Here is a 24,203-nt window from a genome sequence, read left to right as displayed (position 1 = left end):
AGGTGACTGGTTCCTTTCAATAAAACAAGAGGACAGAGCTGAAAATTTTTAGATAGCTCTCAGTATGGATTATATATTTTGAGTTAATATCCTATAATACCTCAATGCTCAAACTGCTTTGCCTGAAACACCTTTTTATTTTTATTTTTCTTGACCTTCCAAGGTATAAATCCAAGGAATAATATGAAGTTGTTTTTCTGTTGTTGGATTCTACGGTGATTGAGCCAATCCTACAGGACCTTGTCCTTTTCACCCATTTTTTTTTAAAACACTCACCTGAGGATATGTTTTCATTGGTTTTTAGAGAGAGGAAGGGAGGGAAGAAGGGAGAGAAAGAGACAGAGAGAGTGATAGAGAGAGAGAGAGAAACATTGATGTGAGAGAGAAGCATCGATCAGTTGCTTCTGGTGCACACCCCGACCAGGAAGAGAACCTGCAACCTTTTAGTGTACAGGAGATGCTCCAACCAACTAAGCCACCTGACCAGGGCTTCACCCATCTACATATATAAAAGCCTAAGCGACCGAACGACTAGTAGACTGGTCACTATGACGTGCACTGAGCACCAGGGGGCAGACACTTAATGCAGGAGCTGCCCCCTGGTGGTCAGTGCACTCTCACAGCCCGAGTGCCGCTCAGCTGACAGATGGGTGCCAGATGCAAGCCTCTCCTGATCGGGACTGACTGGGCAGGAGCCCGCGGCAGGCGCAGCGGGGCCGGACCAGGATGAGCGGAAGAGGCAGGCAGGAGTGGCAGGCAGCATTGGACTGCCAGTTTCAGCCCGATTCCCGCAGGCCATGCCAAAGGACCCCACTGGTGCATGAATCCGTGCACTAGGCCTCTAGTAATTACATAAGTGAATAACATTTATATAGTGGTTTTACTTAAATGTCTACTTTCCTGCACATTATCACAAATGTTCTTCATGATAATTTCATAAAGTAGGTATTATTAATGTCCTCATTTCTCAGTTAAGACACCAATCAGGGAAGTCAAGTCTTTCCCAAGGTCACAAAGAACAAATGCAAGAGCCAGAACTTGAACCAAATTCTTCTCACTCTAAACCCTCATTTTGGGCACTGGTAAAGGATAAATACTAAATTTTTAATCATCTTTATTTATTTCAACTCAAGTTAAACTGTCAACTCAAATTACTAACACATTCTGAAATATGTTTATCTTGGTTCCGTTTAGGAATTTTCACACTGTGTTATAACAGCATATTACAACAGCACCTCCACAACCTCAAATCTTAAATGTTGTGAGGTAAGAGATTATGAATTTCTCCTTTATCTTTGGGTTTATAGTGCCCTTTTTCATTCCTGGCACACAGCAGGCACTCAATAAATATTAATTAAATTGAATAAAATATGTTTTTCAAGCAGTGTCACAGAAAATACAGTCCCTATATTCAGGCTCCCTATTAAGTTCTATTTTGAAAAGAGAGTCAAGCCATTCAGCTATAAATGGGTCTGAGGTGATCAAAGGGATTCTTGGAGAACTGAATTCATTTCTCTGCCCTTTCCTCACATTTCTTCTTGGGCACTTTACAAAGACATGCTTTTGGTTCCTCCAAGGAAACCTCCCTACCTGCCATAATATTATTACTTCTAAAATGAGAACATATTTTTTCAAAATAAGGTACTTACTCTCCAGATCCATAAAGATTTCCATAGGCATTGGAGTCATTACAACTCTGCTCCTGATTCTCAATGGTATAATTAGATTGGTAAAAATCAGAGTCAAATTGTCCCAAGTTTGACATCCTAAAAAGTAAGAATATTTTTTACTGCAAAGTTTAGGAGTCAATAAAACATCTTTTGGAATATTACAAAGACTGACATATGCTGATAAATAGGTTCTTACGGAGAGAAACCAAGATGGCGGCATAGGTAAACACCTAAACTGCTGCCTTGCACAACAATTTTAAAACTACAACTAAAAGAGAAAATGAACATTATCCAGAACCACAGGAAGGCTGGCTGAGTGGAAATTCTACAACGAGAAGGAAAGAGAAAAGCACACTGAGACTCAGAGGAGCTACAGGAGGCAGAGGTACTGAGACACGCGTGAGGAGAGAACTAGCAACTGAGTGCGCGGCTGGCTTTCTCAAACGGGAGGGAGACAAAAACTCCCGACTGCGCTGAACTCCAGTTCCGGGCGAGACACTGGGGACCCAGACTCACACGGGGAGAAACTGGACTGTCAGGAAAGAGAAAAGCTCACTGAGACTCAGAGGAACTGCGGAAGGCAGAGGTACCGAGGCGAGCGCGTGGAGAGGGCGGGCAACTGAGTACATGCCTGGCTTGCTGGCTTTCTCAAGCGGGAGGGAGACAAAAGCTCCCGACTGCACTGAACTCCAGTTCTGGGCGAGACTCTGGGGAACCAGACTCATTCGGGGAGAAACTGGACTGTCTGGCAGCGGGCGGAACTCGAAGGCGGCTTTTTCTCAGAGGTGCTTGCAGCAATTTCCACGGGACACTGAGACACAGGGGCCTATTAGGGCAGGGCTGACGGGAAACCAATGCTGTCTGCTCCGCCCTGAGACTCCGCCCCATCCAAGCTGAGCACAGAAGCTTTTGCAAGTCTTGTTTCATAAGGGTGTCTCCAGCACAGAAGTTCTCCCAGCGTAGACACAGCTGATCCTCACAGCTAATTGGCCTGGAGGTCAATTCCTCCCAGTGATACCAACAACTATCAAGGCTTAACTACAACAAGACTGTGCACACAGCCCACAAAGGGGTGCACCAAGAGTGTCCACCTCAGGTAACTGGGGGAGGCTGAGCCACTGGGCCCTATAGGACACCTAGCACACAAAGCCACTCTATCAACTCAGGGAAGCAGCCAAAATGTGAAGACAAAGAAACAGGTCACAAATGAAAGAAATGGAGGAAAGAAAACGACTGGATATAGAGTTCAAAACCATGGTTACAAGGTTTTTCAAGAATTTTCTAGAAAAGGCCAATAAATTTAGCGAGACCCTCGAGGATATGAAAAAGGACCAATTAGAAATTAAGCATACACTGACTGAAATAAAAAATATTATACAGAGATCTAACAGCAGACTAGAGGATCGCAAGAATCAAGTCAAAGATTTGAAATACAAAGAAGAAAAAACACTCAACCGGAAAGCAAAAAACAAAAAGAATAAAAAAATTTAAAGATAGTGTAAGGAGCCTCTGGGACAACTTCAAGCGTACCAACATCAGAATTATGGGGGTGCCAGAAGAAGAGAGAGAGCAAGATACTGAAAACCTATTTGAAGAAATAATGACAGAAAACTTCCCCCACCTGGTGAAAGAAATAGACTTACAAGTCCAGGAAGCGCAGAGAACCCCAAACAAAAGGAATCCAAAGAGGACCACAAGACACATCATAATTAAAATGCCAAGAGCAAAAGACAAAGAGAGAATATTAAAAGAAGCAAGAGAAAAACAGTTAGTTACCTACAAGGGAACACCCATATGATTGTCAGCTGATTTCTCAACAGAAACTATGCAGGCCAGATGGGAGTGGCAAGAAATATTCAAAGTGATAAACAGCAAGAACCTACAACCAAGATTACTCTACCCAGCAAAGCTGTCATTCAGAATTGAAGGTCAGATAAAGAGCTTCACAGATAAGAAAAAGCTAAAGGAGTTCATCACCACCAAACCAGTATTATAAGAAATGCTGAAAGGTATTCTTTAAGAAGAGGAAGAAGAAGGAAAAGGTAAAGATAAAAATTATGAACAACAAATACATATCTATCAACAAGTGAATCTAAAAATCAAGTGAATAAAAAAATCTGATGAACAGAATATACTGGTGAATATAATAGAATCAGGAGCATAGAAAGGGAGTGGACTGATAATTCTCGGGGGGGAATGGGGTGTGGGGGGTGCGGGAAGAGACTGGACAAAAATTGTATACCTGTGGATGAAGACAGTGGGGGGTGGGTAAGGGCAGAGGGTGGGGTGGGAGGGGAGCTATGGGGAAAAAAAGAGGAACAATTGTAATAATCTGAACAATAAAGATTTATTAAATTAAAATAAATAAATAAATAAATAAATAAATAAATAAATAAATAGGTTCTTACCGGAGAACACTATATTCTTTGCATGGGGTAGATTGAGTATTGGGGGAAGGATATGGAAATGTGTTCTAAAAAGTCATAACATGTATCTTCAATGAACTTTTCTGAAGTTTTCACTCACCAGGACTATGACTTTGCCTAAATTGACGTTAATTGATCTGAAGGAGCTAACATTTCCCCCCAAATACCTTATTCTCAGCAGTTTAAGATAAAAAGCCTAAGACTTGGTACACATCTAGAAGGTTTTCTTTTAAACAATGTCAGCTCCTTATTTCAATTATTACTTATAAGTAATAATTTACGTTTAAAAGTTTTACATTTAGGCATATATATATTCTTGTTGCAAAGTCGAAAAGCAAATGGCTGATAATAATAATACTATTTCATATTTATTTTTTCCTGCGCTAACAGCCTCTCTGCTCCCTTCTGGCTGAGTCAGAGGGGAAAGGCTCAGTTCTGCTAAGGAAACAGTCTGTCTTCCAATAAACTCTCTACATAGTTTCTACTCACTTTGGAGAGTGAAGGGAGTACATGATCTTGATTTAGACCTAACAAACAGGCATATCAGAGGGAAGAAGAAAGATTTGAGAGGAGGAAAAGGTAGGGAGAGAAAGTAAGAGCAAAGTAATGGTGGTTCTTCGGATGAAAATTTGAGAATGGAGTAGAGAATATTTTCAATTGGACAGATATGGTTAGTCACTTCAACATTTTATTCTTTGCTTTTCTTTGAAAAACTTTTTATTTCAAAGTAGTACATTTTAAAATCACTAGGAGTAACCTATATAGTTATAGTAATTTGTGGAATAATACTTATAATACATTTCAAATGCATCTCATAAACAGCCTTAGGTCTCAGAGCCTCATTAATCAGAAATACTCAAGTACAATTGTCAAATACGTCAAATTTTCTCACTTCAGTACAAGTATAGAAAGCTTCTGTAAAATTAGGTGCACTGATTCATATACCTGATTTAATAAATCAAGATTTTTTTCATTAATATTATGCATAAAAGTAGCTATAAATTATGTAAGCTAAAATCAGGACTCAGAGGATGTTAAATATTTTAACAACTTATAATTTAAAGAATTTAAAATTTAATAGCATAACTTTCTCAGTCCATTAAAATGCTATTATAAAGCATAGAGAGTAATTTCACTGGAGAATACACGTAAGTTTTCATAACATGCAAAGCTTTATGTAATATGACTATTGGCAATAAAGTCCTTACACAATCCAGCTTTATATTTTGTTTAAATGCCAAGGTTTTTTAGAAGGATCAGATACATACCTTTATATTATTTTATGTCGAAAAATCCTCCAAGAAATGTTGACCTGCTAGAGAAATTTATAACAAACCAGTTTGTGAAAAGATGACCTGCTGGCTATATATGTGTTTCTAAATTTGACTCTGACACTGAACAGATGCTTGCCAAAAGCCAAAGCCAAACACAGTATCTTATTACACTTGTTAAAGTTTACAAACACAGTGAAAGGTGAAGAAACAAAATTTGATAAAGTGAAATGGTAGATTCTGTTTCCTTGTGGCAAATCCCATTAAACTCTGACTTAGGATCATTTATTTGAGGCAAACAATGGAAGGTAAGAGGAAAACCCTTGAGCTCTATTGCCTATAAGAATAAATCTAGACAAGATTTCCTAATAATATGCAGTACAAATCAATATATGGGTGAAAAAGTGAAGGGATTGAGAAGTACAAATTGGTTGTTACAGAATAGCCATTGGGATGTAGAGTACAGCATAGGGAATATAATCAATAATATTCTAATAACTAAGTAAGATGTCTGATGGGTGTGAGATTTATCAGGATGATCACTTAGTAAGTTATGTAATATCTAATCACTGGGGTGTACATCTGAAACTAATATAATATGTCAACTGTAATTGAAAATAAAAAAAAAAGATAAAATATATATACACTAGAGGCCTGAGTGCATGAAAATTCATGCACTGGGGGATCGGGCCTAAGCTGGCAGTCAGACATCCCTCTGGCAGCCCAGGAGCCCTCAGGGGATGTCTGACTGAGGGCTTAGGGGAGTGGGCCTAAGCCACAGTCGTACAGCCTTAGCGCTGCCACGGAGGCAGGAGAGGCTCCCACCATCACCGCTGTGCTCACAGCTGTCAGCCAGGCTTATGGCTGAGTAGCGCTCCCCCTGTGGGAGCGCACTGACCACCAGGGGGCAGCTCCTGCATTGAGTGTCTGCCCCCTAGTAGTCAGTGCGTGTTATAGCGACTAGTTGTTCTGCCCTTAGGGTCAATTTGCATATTACCCTTTTATTATATAGGATGATCTTAACATGATGAACTTAGCAACTATCTAAAAATGTATGGTCAATTTTATCCAAATCTGAACTATTCAATTATATAAACAACATTTAGGAAAGCTAAATGCAGTGGGGATAAGGAAAATAATCTCCATTTGTAATTTCTTAGATCTCTTTGATGACCTGTAAAGTATTGAAGAGATTGTGAGCTGAAGCAGCTACATCTGAAACAATTTGCCTTTTGTCTGACAACAATACATACATATATGTATTAAAGGATGAATGGTTATATGGATGAATGAACACTATTTTTAATTGTGCATACTCAGGACCGCATATTGCTATTAGTATCTATCAATCTAAGAATCACATAAGATTATTACTTTCATTACTACAATCTTTTGATATGAAACTAGAGGCTCAGAGTGGCTAAGTGACTTGTGCAAAGTCACACACCTAGTATGTGACAGAACCCAGTTTGGAATAATAATTCTCTCATTCAGCCCAGTTTCCTTTCATTATGCAGACTGTTTCTTCCAAAAGACTACCTATGGCTGTCCAAAACACTGGTGTTAAGAATGTACCTGTTTGGCCCTAGCTGGTTTTGCTCAGTGGATAGAGCATCGGTCTGCAGACTGAAAGGTCGCAGGTTCAATTCTGGGCAAGGGCACATGCTCGGGTTGTGGGCTTGATCCCCAGTGTGGGGCTTGCAGGAGGCAGCCGATCAATGAGATCAATGATTCTCTCTCATCACTGATGTTTCTATCTCCCTCTCCCTTCCTCTTTGAAATCAATAAAAAAATATACTTTAAAGAAAGAATATACCTGTTTGGAAACACAAATAATATTTATTCACAAACTCCAATACATATTTTCAGCTGAACAAAGCTGCCAATGAACCAAGAGAAAAATGTCATCATTTTCTATCTCTGCCAACAGAGAAATGGCTTTTTACCAGTGTTTAGATAGTAATTCTTTATTTTGGCAATCTCTATTGCAATTTAATGTACATTGATTCTTAAATTCCTACTTATATTAAGACAGAAAAAATGCAATACATTCTGTGTTCCATTAATTTAAAAAAATACATTTTTGCCTGTATTCTCTACATAATCCTTTGTTAATACTACATAAGATTTGTTCCCGATCATCTGACCTTTAAAGACTACGCTGCTTCTATTTCACGAACCTGAAACTGCAGCCCTGAATGTTACACAGTCACATGAAAAATGGACATAAAATTCTGTTTTAAGGCATGAATTTTAAGGAGCTTACTGTGTACTATGGCACGAAAAAAAAAATAAATTACAGGGTTTCCATCATTAATGCTATCATAATTATCTTTGACTTCTAATTTGCTAGCTTCCACTTTTGTCTTAGAAAAAATTGGAATATAACAAATTATGATTTCAAGTTTTTAGCTTGGTCATTACTGAACGTTAGTAAAAACACAATTTCCTTAAAGTTATGAAAGTTGATATGAGCAGTAGTTGAGTTGTACGTTGTTAGTAACCATATTAGTATAATAATTATTTTTAAATGTAATAAATTCAATTTATATATATTTAGCAGATTCATATCACTAATTTTTATAGAAAATCTTTCCAAGAAGTTATATCTTATGCCTGTGTATATATGTGTATAAATAAATGTGTATAAAATATGAGAATTAGACAGAATTTTGCAACAGGAGCAATTAACCTAGTGGGGGCAAGTAGTAAATGCTCAAAATAGTGTTATCTATTTTGATTATGCTTCTAGGTGAAAACAAAGTTGTATTAATAACAAGTGTGAGTCTTTATTCACCCATTAATTATACATAAATATTTTTTAGTGAACTCTACTTCCATACTACATAAATCTATATCACCAAAGATAAAAAATCATCTTACCAAAAGGTGGGGGGAGGAGTATTTGCAAGTGTTGTGTCCTACAAACAGACTGTGATGAGACATAAAATACTTCTTCAGCATTCATCTCTTACATTTTAATAAAGAAATAATAATAGAAAGGCTAAGAATGGACTTTATTGCCAAGATACCACTTATTATTTTGACCCAACTCCCATAGATACCAGTTAGTGTAGGTGAAATTATATATTGGCTATATTACTTTTAGCAATGAAAGGTGAAATCCTTCCCAATGCTCTGCCATAATTATACCTTTGCAATTAAGCCATTATTAAGTTTTTTTCCAAGGCATGCTAAGTTTAACTTGAATATTTTATTATATTCAGTCCATGAAAGTAGTTATAGCAGTTTGGAAAATAATGACCAGTTGTCAATATAGAAATTCTATTTAAAAAGACAGTATTCCCACCTTCTTTTGGCACTAGAATCTCACTACTTAAAGCTTTGAGTTTTAACTTAATGGGACATTTACTCAAACATTGGCTTGATATAGAGGAGCCCTTTAAGGGTAACTCTCTACTCTGTAGTATTTATATTTTCATTTACAAACATGAGCTAGGGAAAGTAGTGGACAGAGTAACAAAATAATTTTTAAAAATATATTTTTATTGATCTTAGAGATAGAGAGACATCAATGATGAGAGATAATCATTGATCAGCTGCCTCCTGAACAACCCCTTCTGTGGATCAAGTCGCAATCCAGGCTTGTAGCCTGACCAGGAAATGAACTGTGACCTTCTGGTTCATAGGTCGACACAACCACTGAGCCATACCAGCTGGGCAATTTCATTTTCTTTTTAAAACAAATTATTGGGTAATTAGTTCAAAATGGCACTAGGCTAGAAACTTGCCTGACAATTACTAGAAACATACCTATGGGGGTTTGTAAAAAGATAAATAAATCCACAATCTGAAAAACTAATCCTTGGAATTAACCTACTGCCAGAATCTGGGAAAATTTCTATGATAAAACCGAGTCTATAGTGAGAAAATGATTTTTGACCAGCATATTCTTTCCTTTATGCAGAATAGCTCGCTTATATGAAAAGAAGTAGTGAGATTCAAGACCTCAGGAGAGTTAAGTTTTACACTAAATAGAAGAGAGAACAGCTGTCCCTCTGCTGTAAGGATGCTGCTTTTATAAGTATCAGTGGAATAACCCTGCCACCTGCTCCTGTGTTCTGACACACTTAGAGAAAGTCAATCCTCATGGAAAGGAGGACTGGTGAAAGAAAATATGGTGAAGGGGGCTGGCTGAAGGTTCCTGCTAATGATGGTTCTGTGCATCCTGAGAACTGTCACCCCCCCCCCCCCCCCCTCAACTCCATGCTGCCCTTCGTGGAGTCAGAGACAAGAGGCATCCAGTGACAATGTACATTAAGGAGATAGAGCTTTTCATGCACCACACTACTTCCCACTCTGACCTGAGGGGAAAGATGTGCAGCATGATACAGTGGAGCATAGAAACTAATAGAAGAACTGCCATTAGCACTTATTCTCATGTAATAAGAACAAAAACATTAAGCCTTATAACGCAGCTTCCACATTTATACTGCACTCTCCGTTTGTCAGGCTTTATCTGCAGTGTTAGTGAGGTCCTCCAGGCAGAGTGGGAGCCCACAACTTGGAGAGGTTGACAGTGGTGCCCATTTTCATCCCTTCCCTTTTGTGTGTCTTTTTAAAAAATACATTTTTATTGATTTTAGAGAGGAAGGGAGGAGATAGAAACATCAATGATGACAGAGAACCACTGACCAGCTGCCTCCTGCACGCCTCCTACTGGAGGTCAAGCCCACAACCCGGGCATGTGCCCTTTCACCGGAATCGAACCTGGGACCTATCAGTCCACAGGCCGACGCTCTATCCACTGAGCCAAACCAGCTAGGGCAGTGGTCGGCAAACCGCTGCTTGCGAGCCATAGGCGGCTCTTTGGCCCCTTGAGAGTGGCTCTTCCACAAAATACCACGTGCGGGCGCACACATACCATGCAATTGAAACTTCGTGGCCCATGCGCAGAAGTCGGTTTTCAGCCTGGGCGAGTCTATTTTGAAGAAGTGGCCTTAGAACACTCAAGGGGCCAAAGAGCCACGGTTTGCCGACCTCTGAGCTCGGGCATCCCTTCCCTTTGTAGGGCCACAAGGTATGGTGGTTTAAGAGTGTCCTTTAAATGGAGTTATGTACTGGATTTCCTTAACTTAAAATTCCAATATGCACACGTATCTTCGAAGTCAAATTCAGAGTCAGAAAACAGATGAAATGAGAAGACAATGGATTTAAAACAACACATGAGCAGGAAGTCGACATTAAGAGGGTAGAGTTTGCCCTGGCCGGTGTGGCTCACGGTTGAGCGTGGACCCATGAACCAGGAGGTCACGGGTGTGATTCGGGGTCAAGGCACATGCTTGGGTTGTGGGCCGGATCCCCATTGGGAGCCATGCAGGAAGCAACCTATTTATGTTTCTCTCTCATCAGTGTTTCTATCTATCCCCCCCCTCCCCTTCCTCTCTCTCTAAAAAAAAATCAGTAATAATTAAAAAGTTGGCTTTTTGAAGTTCATACTCTAACAAAGGTGTCAGTAGCAATTGCTAGTGGATCAAGTACTGTACAGTCACGATTTATAGCAGTTCCAAGAACCAACGAGAAACAATACCATGGTCAATGGGGCGTCCCACAGCTTCTTTCTCCGTCCTCCGCACCAAACCCGTAGAAACTGCAGAAAACCCCAAGGGCGCTGGAGGGAGACAGACACTAGACCTCATCCCCTCTTATAATCCCCCTCCGCCTTATGTAGCCCAGCTCTGCCCTCGGCAAGATGAACTTGCGTTGAAGTGCAAACTGAAAGATGATGGAGACGTAAGGGCATTCAGAGGGTAACTTCTCCCACCTTCACTTCTGGCCAAAACTTCCCTAGGAGACACTGTCATCATTTCACCGCCGGTTTCCTTGCCGGAAGCGCTAAACTATTAGCGATATCACTGACAACATATTCAGCCTTCCGTGCTTTAAAACAATTACAATGTTATTCTGCTACCGGGGTGGAAAGCTAAACCCAAACGCTACGCTAAGAACAAAACAAGAACTGATCTTGAGAGCTTCCCCGCACCTGACGTCCTGCCGCCCTTGCGCAGAGGCACGCTAGCGTCGTGACGTCGCTCGACGTGCGGACGTCGGCGCGCGGCGCTCCGTCTACGGAGTTCCGGCAGAGCCACCGGTGGGGCGGTGCGGTCCCAGCGCCTGGTTCCGTTGGTTTCTGGAAGTCTGGTGGGATTCTCCTCGCCGCCCGTAACGCGGCGCCTTGGCGAAAGCCGAGCCACGGGCGATGCTCCTGTCGCGCCTCGGAACCTTCCCCTGACGCCTCGGTCGCCCGGGGGTGGGATGCGGGTCCTGGCGGGTCGGGGCTGGTGGCGGCGCGGACGCGCGCTCGCAGCGTGGGTCGCCGGGGCTGCGGGGCGGGCGCTGCCGCTGCCTTGGCCTCCGGGCGCGGGGACCCGCGGGGCTCTGGACAGGCTCTACAGCTCTGCAGCGCGCCAGGTGACCGCCCCGGGTTCCTTTAGCTCCGTGTTAAAGTCCGGGAGGGTGCCGCTGGAGGGTTTGGAGGTGGGAAGGGCTTCCTCGGACTAACGACCCGGCCGCGCGGGTGGCGGTGCCGCACCGGAGGCGGGGCTGACAGCGCGCGCCGCTGGCGTTTCTGGGTTCCCCGCCTCTCACCGGCGACCTTGGACCAGTCGCTGCGCGTGTGGCCTCCTCAGTGATGCCAGTAACTCATTGTTTATGGGAGGCAGCGAGCTAAACGCTTTGCATCGATTACTGGACTCCTGAAATCCTACCGAGGGAGCTGCTAGTATCATCTCAGTTTTCTTGAAATGTGTTAGCCCCGTGACCTGGGCAAGCCCCTTGGCCATTCTGTGGATGTTTCTCCATTTATTAGATGAGACGCTAATGAAACATTGGATGCCCGTTTGTGAGGATTGCACGATGGCAGGCACAGAACTTGTTAGTCCTAAAATATAAGAAGCGCTAGGTACGCCTTAGCTTCTGTGGTGTCGTGGTGTTTTACTTCAGCCGAAGCAAACCTGTGCAATTCTGACTCTGTTCTTGCGGTGGGAGAAGGCAGGAGGGGTTTAGCGAGTCTGAAAAACTCCACTATCTGATAACCTATGAAGGGACATAGTGTAGACAGAAAATTGAAGTGATTGATTGCAAGTTAGGAGTAACTGGGGGGAGGGGGCGGGGAATAAGTCTTAAAATGAACCAGTTTTCCCCATTTCTAAAATGACTGTGGAATTTAAAATGAATTTGTACTGCAATTGACAGTTCTTAAATATGGTTAGGGAGGGGCATTATGGCAAATCTAAACAGTGAAAAGGTTACTTCTGTTTAGCCCACGCTTGTGAAACAATTTGCACTAACCTCAGAACAATGAGGAAACAAAAACAAAGTTAGGTGTTCAATGCTCAGTTTAAAAACTAAACAAGGATTTGTTTGCATTATCAATACAAGACTCACCAACAATGGAGACAAAATTAGTATTAAACTTACCAGTGTGTCTCTTGAATGGTGGGGAAGAGGTCATACAGGGCAGACAGATCAGGTTTAGTTTTTTTTGCAGAATTTCTTTCAGACATAGTTGCACCGTGATTCTCTTTCTTGGAGCATTCATAAAAAGGAAACTTAAAGCTCATAAGAATGTTGTATTTCATTGTAATTTCATGGCACTTTTGGGGGAGCTGATTAGAAAATATAGATTTTATTGGAAAAATAAAATGTTTAGAGTACAAAAAAAGCTGAAATATTTTACTTGAATACCAATTTGTTTAGCAGTTTGTAATGAGTCCTGGTAAAAATTTAAGATGTGTGAACTAAAAGTCAGGAGTTGTATTTTAAAATATTTTGAATTTTAAGATAATAAATAGGAGTTCTTTTTGCTGATATGATCTTTCTCCCACTTCAGGGAAGTTGCTGAGTAACAAAATTGTATCTAAATTAAACTTTTGAAGATTCTATTAAGAGCACAGATTTTTAAATAGACCTAACCGGTAATTAAATGTGTGATGCAGGCAAAGGATTTCATTTTTATTTCCCCCCAGCTTTTCTATAGCCTTTTTTTTCCTTTTTTTTTTTTTTTTTTTTGCCTCAAGAAGTTTTGTTAGACTCTGTATTCTAAGGGAGTTCATAAGTTCTGGATATCTTGTGTTCTCCACCTATGAAAATAAATTCAGTTTCTCATTGACCTTCTAAGTGGTAGAAATACTATTAAGAACTTTTATTTAGTTTCATAGTCACCTTTGACAGCGAATGAGTCATTATAATTCATTGATTATAATATGAGTTTAACCATATGTGACTTTATTGTTAGAGGAATAAAAAATAGAAACAATATAGATGCAATAAATGAAAATTTTCAAAGAAGACTAAAAGAATATTCTTTGAATCAGTATACTTGTTTCATATTGTATGAAATTTATACTTGTAAGTCTAATATTTCTCCCTCCTTTCCAGGAAAAAGTTGACATGTCTAGATTCCCTGCTGAAAATATTAGAAATTTCAGTATCATTGCACATGTGGATCATGGCAAAAGTACTTTAGCTGACAGGCTCCTGGAATTAACAGGTATTTTCATTTCATATTACATACTTAATTGATGGCGATGAGTAAATGATCATTGCTTTTACCATGCTTTTTAAATTTTGTTTTAATTTTATATACTGTATTCCTTTTAAAAGTCCATATAAAATTATGAATTTCTATTTATAGGGACAATTGATAAAACAAAGAATAATAAGCAAGTTCTTGATAAATTGCAAGTGGAACGAGAAAGAGGAATCACTGTTAAAGCACAGACAGCATCTCTCTTCTATAATTGTGAAGGAAAACAGTATCTTTTAAATCTCATTGATACACCAGTAAGTTTAATATTAATTTTGTCTCCATTGTTGGTTAGTCTTATATTGATAATGCAAAAGAATCCTTGTTTAGTTTTTAAATTGAACATTAAACAACTTTGTTTTTTGTTTTCCCATTGTTCTTAGGTTAGTGTAAATTGTTTCACAGCGTGGGCTAAACAGAAGTAACCTTTTGTTTACTGTGGAGTCATTAGATTTACATTTGCCATACTGCCCCTCCCCCCAAAAAAATTGTAGCTAACATTTAGAGGTATCAATATCTTTTGTTTCTCAGGGCCATGTTGATTTTAGTTATGAAGTATCCAGGTCACTGTCTGCCTGCCAGGGTGTTTTACTTGTGGTTGATGCAAATGAGGTAGGTATCTTTAATTTTATGTCATGTGACATACTATTTGGTTCTTTCAAGATGTTTTCCTTAAAATGCATTTTGGAAATATAATTTTTTTGTTTGAAGAAAATAAGATTTATTGTTTTACTTAACCAAAATCATATGCTTTGGTCCTGTTAATTTGAAGTTTATTACATTAAAGTATTTTTTTTGAAATTGATTGGTTCCTCTTTGAAATTTTTTAAGCTGATCAGAGAAATTGTTTAATTGTACTTTTTGTTGAAATAAGTCATCGTTATATCCTACCAAAAAAACCCTCAATTTTTAACAGCTCTTAATCTGCGTTTTTCATATCAATTTTTAACAGACGTTGAAAATAAATCTTTTATTTTTGAGGTCATTTTGGGTGATTTTAAGGTAATAATATGAGAAGTGTTAAGTTTAAAGAAACATACTAATAACATTACCAACTTCTTTTGTGTTATAAGCATACCATATGAACATAGTAACTAAATGACCATACAAGAACCATGATATGCTATGTAAAATAAGCTTTTGTTACATTCAGTTTCTCACAAACTCTTCATTCAAAATCCAGAGGAAAGTCAATCTCTACTTTATATACAAACTACTGGACTTTATAAACTGCATCATGCAGCTGTCCTATATAATAAAAGCCTAATATGCTCAGTATCTGATGGTCCAGTCACCTGTTCAACCAATCAAAGTGTAATATGCTAATGATATGCTAAAGCCGCTCTACTGCTCGCTATTATGTGCACTGACCACTAGGAGGCAGACAGTCGACTGGTCTACCAATCACTATGACGTGCACTGGCCACCAGGGGGCAGACGCTCTGACCGGTAGGCTAGCTTGCTGCTATTCCCTGGAGCCTTCTGTGGTCCCTACCCAGCTGGCCAACCTCCGGCGCACCGGTTGGGTCCCTCGGCCTGGCCTGCGCCCTCTCACAATCCGGGACCCCCCGGGGGATGTCAGAGAGCGGGTTTTGGCCCCATCCCGCAGGCCAGGCCAAGGGACCTTACTTGTGAATGAGGCATCTAGTATCCTATAGTAGGCTTTGATGACCTTAAGGGTCTGTGTTTCACCTTTGTGTCTCTAAGCCTAACATAGTCCCCTTTAACAAATGCTTCCTGAAGTAAAAGGAATTTCACAGAGAATATTCAGATGCATGGAAGTATAGGTACCATATTTTGTCTTATACCTCTGCTTTTGGTGAAGATGTGGAATGGTCTTGAATTAAAAGTTTGTGATAGATGGTAGAAATCCTGTGTCTTGATTTTTCCAGGGTATTCAAGCCCAAACTGTAGCAAACTTCTTTCTTGCCTTTGAAGCACAGCTATCGGTAATTCCAGTTATAAATAAGGTAATTACAATGACACAAAAATGCTATTTATTTCTTTACTTTGTAAATGTGGCCATGCTTATTAATACTTTTGAAAGAAAAATCATAGCGGGGTCAGTTATGCTTTTAACTTATGCTTTTAACTATCATAAAATACTATTTAGTAGGAAATACACTTTATTTTTTATTAAATTAAGACATAATGAATTCTTATTTTTTTTAAGATAGATTTGAAGAATGCTGATCCTGAAAGGGTTGTAAAACAAATTGAAAAGGTGTTTGATATTCCAAGTGATGAATGTATTAAGGTAAAAATACCTTTATTTTAAGACTTGGTTATAATTTTGAAAATCTCAGTTAATTGGTGTAAATGAAATTTAGACTTTTTGATAGCCCATTATTATATCATGTTTTTATAGTTTTACCGAGTTCTTTTTACTAATATTTCATTTGATCCTTACCAGAAATTCTTATTGCATGGTTAGGACAGATGGGAATTATTCTTGAGATCCAGTTGAAAGAACTGGCTCAAAGATGTTAATCACTTTCTTAAGATTACAGATCTAGTTACCTAATATATGCCCATTTTGCCTCTATGGAAATATTTTCTTTGAAGAGCACGTTCAAACTAATTTCAAGGTATTTGTACATTTTCTTGAGATTGAGAGATAACTTCTTTCTCTATATAAAAGAGCTAGCTATGGTAATAATTGTAGGATACAATAGATATTATTTATGTCAAAGTTAATACTATATTTTAAATTTGAACTTTTATTTATTTTTTTAATATATTTTTATTGACTTCAGAGAGGAAGGGAGAGGGAGAGAGAGACAGAAACATCGATGATGAGGGCGATCATTGATCGGCTGCCTCCTGTACGCCCCCAACTGGGGATTGAACTCTTGACCGGAATCGAACCCAGGACCCTTCGGTCCACAGGCCGACACCCTGTCCACTGAGCCAAACTGGCTAGGGCTAAATTTGAATTTTTAAATGTACCTTTCTAATGCTGTTTTGGGTGTTAAATAGCCACAGCCAAACTGCAGTGTTACATGCTTTTGTAGTAAGTATGTCAGTGCAACACTATAACGTTTAGCTTCTACTTTTACTGAGTGGTAAGGTGAATTTACCAGGGTATGCATCCTGGGACTGCCAGGCAGTGTTAACTACATAGTGAGATCTGTGGTCATGAATTCACAAAGAACTAGCTAGACCAGTTAACTTTATTTTTCTCCAGTTATGTTAAGCTACTCTGTTTATAAGCATAGAAAAAGCATATACTTGGATGCATTCACAGTGGGGGTTTTACCATCTGCTTATGATAGAGAATAGAAAGTGGTTGAACAGTGAATGTAAGTAGTAGAGCTTGGAGTCTCTGGGAAATGAGGGAGTGGAGGATTAATGGATAATTTTTAAAAGTAGTCCATTCAATGGATTAGAGGTTATAATTTTAACCTTTTGCACTTGGATGTCGAGTGTGACTTGACACGGTTAGCATTAGAATAAAGGAATCGAGAAAAAAGCAAGCAAGTGCAAAGAGTTAAAGGATTATTTAAAAGTACTAGAACCTAGAGAAGTGGTTCTCTCAGGGTTTTTAGTTTTTAGTTTTGCCCCCCAGTTTTGCCCACATGTGTTTTGAGTCTTTTGCTTTTTCAGTGTGAGAACAGTAGTAATGATATGCCTTATAAATTACCTGCATGCCATCCACATGTAGTGTTTATTCTATCCACACAATAACCTTGAAACTTAGGCAAAATACGAATGATTATTTATCAGATGAAGAACTTGAAGCTCAAAGAAGTACATATGGGTCGAAGTCCACTGCTCTTTCAACATCATAATCAGAATACTCTTGTAATTTAATCCAAGAGTCATAGAAACACCTAACTCTACTGGAAGGACATTTGTCAGTATACTATTTACTTTGTGCTTCCTTTTACGATGATATTCAAACAAATTGATAACTGTTAGAATTCTTTCTTTACTGTGATTATAAAGTTCTTTCACCAGGATAGAAAAAAGGTAATTTTAAATGTTTGTGTTTTTACACATATATTTTTAGATTTCTGCTAAACTTGGAACAAATGTTGAAAGTGTTCTTCAGGCAGTCATCGAAAGAATACCCCCGTAAGTCTTCTGCTATTTCTGTTCTGTTTATTTTTAATAGCACAAAAACCATCTATTTGATCTGTTATTTTAGCTTAGTAGATGTGGTAAATATACTCCTGTGGTCAAAGAAAATAAATACTTAAAAATAAATTTAAGTATTTATTTTCTTTGACCACAGGAGTATATTTAGTAACATGGAAGGCAAATATAGTACAGAAAAAAAAGAGAAAAAAAAAAAAAAGGATGATAGGGATCTGTTCGTAACAATCATTGTAAGAAGGAGACTTACAATGAATATATTAACAATTATTGTTCTTTGCTTTAATACTGAACAAATATATGTCATCAGTTTTATAAGTAATTTAAAAGTCATTTATATAAAACGAGGTTAAATTAAAACTAATATAAAAATAGACATTACACCTTATTTTATAGAAAGATCTTTTTATTTTAGCTGTCAGTTGTCAACCTTTCTTCAGTACTAGAATAAAGGAAGCATAGTATTTGAGTTAAAAATAGGCATTTTATTATTAAGATTTTAATTTACTATGTCTGTATTTACTTTTAATAGTCCTAAAGTACATCGCAACAGTCCCCTGAGAGCTTTGGTATTTGACTCCACCTTTGACCAGTATAGGGGTGTGATAGCCAATGTAGCATTATTTGATGGAGTGGTTTCAAAAGGAGATAAAATTGTATCTGCACATACTCAAAAGACATATGAAGTTAATGAAGTAGGAGTTCTGAATCCTAATGAGCAGCCAACTCATAAACTGTAAGTAATACATATTAGTAAATAAGTACAATACACTTGTATGTCTATCTCATTCTTTCTCAACTTGGTATACTTAGAATGATCCCAATTTGAAGACTCAAAAAAACCAAAACCTGGTTATATAGAGCACCTATCTAGTGAATGATCTTTTGAAAGGAATCTCATGTGTGAAGGATAATAATTTGATATATTTTTATTCCTTTTGTCTAGTCATAACTAATTTTGTGATTCAGTGCAGATAAGGATTCTATTTTGATGCATTTGATGAGACAGTGAAAGAGATAGTTCCTTCACCCATATCTATATTCATATCCGGCATCTTTATTTTGTTTTGTTAATCCTTAGCTGAGGATATTTTTTCCCATTGCTTCTCAGAAAGAAAGTAGGAGGGGAGAGAGAGAGAGAGAGAGAGAGAGAGAGAGAGAGAGAGAGAAAGAAAGAAACAGAGAAACAGAGAAACATTGTTAATTGCCTCCTGCACACACCCTGACCAGGGGCTGGGAGCTAACCCCAAACCCAGGTATGTACCCTTGACTGGGAATCGAAACTGAGACCCTTCAGTGCACTGGCTGATGCTCTAATCACTGAACCACACTAGCCAGGGCTTTTGACATTTTTCATAATTAAATTTTTAAACATAAAAGTAATGAAGAAAATGTCACAATTCTTTTCCTTAGTGTGGAATTCATGTTAGAACTTTGATTAACTAGAATTCCTACATGTTGGGTTAGCAAGGTAGTGTGCACTGGAAAAACTGAGTTCTGAGTTCATTTTTAAATATTTAATTCTATCAGTACTCTAGGGCACCTAGTTGGAGCTTTCTATGGTCTTTGTTTCCTTATCTGTATAAAAATTAAGATACTGAACCAGGAGACTATATGGATCTCACTTGATAGTTTAATGTTATATGTCTAAAACTAGCACCTTTTGTTCATTACATTTTTATTTGAGTCATAAAGTAGTTTATCTTAATCTTATTCAAGTATTTCTAAAGTCTCTCTATATTCTACCATATATATATCATATACTGATCATTAATGCAGTGTGTTATCACTTAGATTTGCTTTAAAAAAAAAACAACCCAAAACTAAGCTAAAACTGAAATCTTTGGATTTGCTCTTTTACTACAAGAGGAACATCAAATAGATGTCAGATTTGTTGCAAGTTCATTTACTGCTGCTTGTTTTTTTCTTTTTCTTCTTTCAAGCACATTTGTAAAACAATACACTAATAGTATTTTAATACTACAAGAAGTCTTTTATGTTTCTGCCACTATCGGTTTCACAGTGTTTATTTACATTATATTCACCTAGTGTTTAACATGCGAGCAAAGGTAGGCCGAGTCATGAAAAGGGCCCTGGGCTTATTGTTGGTAATGGGGTTTAAGGCATGGAGTGTTCCTTTGCTGATAATCCATAGAGTTGAGAATTGATATGTAGCACTTAGTTTCCATTTCATGAGGTTTTGTTTGGAAAGTGATTATTTCCTAGGAAGGTAGAGCTTATTGTGAGTATGTACTTGAAACATTAAAGGAGTAAATATTTCCATATAATAATTTTATTTAGATATGCAGGACAGGTGGGCTATCTGATTGCTGGGATGAAAGATGTCACTGAAGCACAAATAGGAGACACATTGTATTTACATAAACAACCAGTGGAGCCCTTGCCTGGGTTTAAATCAGCGAAACCAATGGTATTTGCAGGTGAGGAGCTCACAAAGTCAAAGGATGAGGGTCAACTTATTCTGTCAATTGAAATAAAATTTACTAGAAATGCTCATTTTAAATAACAGCTAATTCCAGGAAATCCTTTTTGGTTTGTGTGTGTGTGTGTGTGTGCTATTTACATATTAGCTAATTTCATATGTGTAGTAAAACTTTATGTAGGAGATAATTTCCTAAATTTTTTTAAGACTTCTTAAGAAACAAGCTCTCTGATATATAAAAGAGCATAGTAATAAGAATTTCCTACTTGTTTCCTTAGAATATCAGGTCATTATATTTGAAATCCTTTTCTAATTTATCACTGAGTACCTTCCCTTTAGCTGGCCTTTCTTTTAATATTGTACTAGTGTAGATATGGCAGAGAATAGTGTCACCTCACATATATATAACTTCGCCACCTTCTACAACTGTGGAATTACAGATATTTGAAAAAGGAAGACGTGATTGAAGGTCATCAAGTTGCATCCAGCCCTTGTTTTTCTCCCTTAAGTATCTTTGCGAATGATGAACGTTTTTGATCCCCATGGTCAGGCAAAGTCAGTCATTTGGCTTTTGGAGGACTTGAGAGGTGAGGACTTGAGTTGTCAGATGAAAGAATCTGATGAATCAGTAACTTTGTAGTTTTTGTTAGTGAATTGAAAAAAGCAAAATTTATCTTTGATTGTAATGGATAATCTGCCATAGAGAATTCAGAATTCAGTGTAGTTTTCATTTCTACTCCTGTTTTTTTATCCGTTAATGGAGTCTCATTTGTGGTTGTGGAATGACTTCCACTTTTGTTTATTGAAATAAGCACAATGTATTTTCCTAGGCCTAATTCTCATGGTTCTTTTTTGTTTTCCTCACATTTTTGCAAAATCATAAAAACATGACTTTAAGTATGAATCCAGTTATAAATTTATTAAGGCTATGAAACTTGCAAGATACTTTAAAGTCAGTGTAACTTAATATTTACAGGTTTGTTTGTTTTTTTGCAAACATATTTTGGTGAATGAAATTTAAGGAAGTTATTTAAAAGCTAAGTGACTAATTGTGATCTTGGAAGTATTGCATATTTTGTTCCTTTGGCAGCTTTTCACATGTGATAATTAGAAATTCTTATGTCCTCAGGAATGTACCCTGTGGATCAGTCTGAATATAATAACCTGAAGAGTGCTATAGAAAAACTGACCTTAAATGATTCCAGTGTGACAGTTCATCGGGATAGTAGCCTTGCCCTAGGTGCTGGCTGGAGGTAAGATTCAACTACATTGTACTGTTCCATGTTTATTGAAAAGTAAAGTTTAAATGGTTTCTTGCTTTGGAACATTTCTGAAAATAAATTCATATTAGTGTAAAGTGAAATGAAACAATATCTGCCTAATTTACACTGTGGATGCATCTTCTATAGGTAAGTTTTATAGCAATTTTAAATAGAATCCCAATGGAACACTGGAATCTTATTTAATGAAATTATACTAACATTTCATTATGATGTGAATTGCTTGAATGACTCTTATGATATACCCCTTTCCCACAAAGTAACAATATATTCATCAAAGAAAATAGAGTCTATGGGACATAAACATTTTGGGGTTTGATTTTTTTCTCCCCAGATTGGGATTTCTTGGACTTTTGCATATGGAAGTTTTCAACCAGCGACTAGAGCAAGAATATAATGCTTCTGTTATTTTGACAACTCCTACTGTTCCATATAAAGCTGTTCTTTCATCAGCAAAATTGATAAAGGTACTATTGTGAATTCGATAAAAGGGAAAACTAAATGTGTGTGTATATGCATGTGCGTGTATGCAGAATGCAAGAGACACTTTGTATACCATTAGCTGACTAGCTATTAAAACTAAATATTTCTTGATTAATAGCAATAAAAATTGAATTATCTTATGATTAATGTTGGAGAACATACATGAGAAATAATTTATGCAATGTTTTAGTTGGTAAAATAACCACATTATCAATACTAATCTGTTACTGAATTAGGAATGAAAATATTGTTCTAAATCCAGTGCAAGATGATGAATATATTTTTGGTCATAAGTAATTTATCTTACTACAAATGAAGCATTCATTCTTACCTGGTGTAGGAAATTTTAGATTTTAAGTTAATGATAGGGATAATACTGTATTCTATCTAAGTGGCAATCTGTTTATTTTAAAGAAATAGTAACTTTGACAACTTTAAGTATTTTCCAACAAAATTAGGAAACATTATAATGCCTTATAAGGGGTAGAAGAAAATGTATTCTTCATACTTTTTAAAATTGTACATAAAATATGTTTAATAAATGTGAATCATCAGAATATATTGCTTAATAATATTAAATGATTACAATTGGTGGACTTTTAAATCTAAAACACATTAAGATAATATTCTACTCTTTAGGGATTTCGTTGTTTTTATTAATTCCAACAAATTCAATAGCAAAATAAATTCTAACATACTTTAAATTAAAACATTGTTATTGTTTATTCAGATTTTGTTTTAACTATTGGTGATATTTCTTTATTTTTAGGAATACAGAGAAAAGGAAATTACAATAATCAATCCTGCACAGTTCCCTGATAAATCAAAAGTAACAGAATATTTGGAGCCAGTTGTTTTGGGCACTATTATAACACCAGATGAATATACTGGAAAAATAATGATGCTTTGTCAGGTATAAATGTAATACAGTTCGATATAAAAGTAAATTTTAGTCCTCTAGCAGTTTTGAAAGATTTCTCTCTGTGGAGCACATTGAATTTTATAACAAATTTTCATACATATATAGAGATATCAATATTTATCTAGATACATGTGGATATAGGTATATATGTACTTTAAAAATCATTTTGAGCCCTGGTCCAGTAGCTCAGTTGGTTGCAGCATCATCCCATACACCAAAGGATTTCGGGTTTGATTCTGCATCAGAGCACATACCAGGTTGCTAGTTTGATCCCCGGTTGGGGTGCCTACGGGAGGCAACTGATTGATGTTTTCCTCTCTCTCTCTGTTTCTTCCTCTTTCTTCTCTCTAAAAGTCAGTAAAAAAACATATCCTCAGGTGAGGATTTAAAAACATTTTTTATTTTAAATGAGCCCAAAGAAAAGAAATTTGATACTTATTTGTCCTGAGTAGATAAAAGTATAATTTCTTTTAGACTTTTTGAGTATTTGATATTGAATATAGTTTGAAATGTAATAGTAATACTTGACAGACCTTTAATTGGAAGATGTTTTCCATTTTGCTTTAGTCCTCGCCACATTGTAATAAATGACTTATACCAAAAACTGGATATAATCATGGTCCTCAAAAAATACCTGTTTGAAATACTCTGACATGTATTAGAAAGAACTCTAAAATGATGACTAGAAGACTAAAACTTTAGTTGTTATCACAAACTATATTATAACTTTGGTCAATCACTTAATTTCCCTGGTCTTAGGTTTCTTCATTTATAAAATAAGCAATTAGAACTTTATTTGTAGTTACATTTGACTTATTGTTAAATTACTGTATGATTAAAAAAGATAAAATTGTTAAATCCAAAGGACTAAAAGCTTTGGTGTATACCATAATTGAAATACAAAATGATTCTCTGTATTATAAATATTGCTTGCAAGTTTTTACTAGGCATTAAAGAAATATTCCTTCATTTTGTCCACTCATCAGCATTTGTAAGGAAATATTTACATTGGTAATTGGCATCTGTCTATATTTATTTCAAATAATCATTTAAATAGGCGAT

At 37.2% G+C, this 24,203-nt stretch overlaps 2 protein-coding genes across 11 annotated transcripts in view; one reads left to right on the top strand and one right to left on the bottom strand.

The window, feature by feature from the left end:
- YIPF7 (Yip1 domain family member 7) overlaps positions 1–11,468 on the bottom strand; it is a 34,694-nt gene extending 23,226 nt beyond the window's left edge. The window contains exons 1-3 of one of the 7 annotated variants that reach the window (XM_079772642.1): positions 10,919–11,043; positions 5,365–5,408; positions 1,650–1,766 (exon numbers count right to left, since the gene is read on the bottom strand). In XM_079772642.1, coding sequence (XP_079628768.1) covers positions 1,650–1,765 — 116 coding nt within the window. In that variant the 5' untranslated portion in view covers position 1,766; positions 5,365–5,408; positions 10,919–11,043. Of the gene's footprint in view, positions 1–1,649; positions 1,767–5,364; positions 5,412–8,250; positions 8,562–10,918 lie in introns of those variants that run through there. The other 6 variants (XM_079772647.1, XM_079772643.1, XM_079772645.1 and 3 more) reach the window with 6 other exon arrangements.
- A 48-nt stretch (positions 11,469–11,516) lies between these two features.
- The window catches only part of GUF1 (GTP binding elongation factor GUF1), a 30,567-nt gene continuing 17,880 nt past the window's right edge, over positions 11,517–24,203 (top strand). For all 4 annotated transcript variants that reach the window (XR_013813592.1, XR_013813593.1, XR_013813594.1 and 1 more), the window contains exons 1-12: positions 11,517–11,799; positions 13,768–13,879; positions 14,024–14,172; positions 14,447–14,527; positions 15,808–15,885; positions 16,089–16,172; positions 17,928–17,992; positions 18,546–18,749; positions 20,315–20,454; positions 21,586–21,709; positions 22,071–22,203; positions 22,989–23,132. Coding sequence is in view for 1 of the 4 variants with exons in the window: in XM_079772617.1 (XP_079628743.1) it covers positions 11,644–11,799; positions 13,768–13,879; positions 14,024–14,172; positions 14,447–14,527; positions 15,808–15,885; positions 16,089–16,172; positions 17,928–17,992; positions 18,546–18,749; positions 20,315–20,454; positions 21,586–21,709; positions 22,071–22,203; positions 22,989–23,132 (1,470 nt within the window). In the remaining 3 variants the exon portion in view is untranslated. The remainder of the gene's footprint in view (positions 11,800–13,767; positions 13,880–14,023; positions 14,173–14,446; positions 14,528–15,807; positions 15,886–16,088; positions 16,173–17,927; positions 17,993–18,545; positions 18,750–20,314; positions 20,455–21,585; positions 21,710–22,070; positions 22,204–22,988; positions 23,133–24,203) is intronic.

The sequence above is a fragment of the Cnephaeus nilssonii genome (assembly GCF_951640355.1).
Source record: "Cnephaeus nilssonii genome assembly, chromosome: 1".
In the NCBI taxonomy this organism is placed as follows: Eukaryota; Metazoa; Chordata; class Mammalia; order Chiroptera; family Vespertilionidae; genus Cnephaeus; species Cnephaeus nilssonii.
This window is presented reverse-complemented; position numbering and strand designations above follow the sequence as displayed.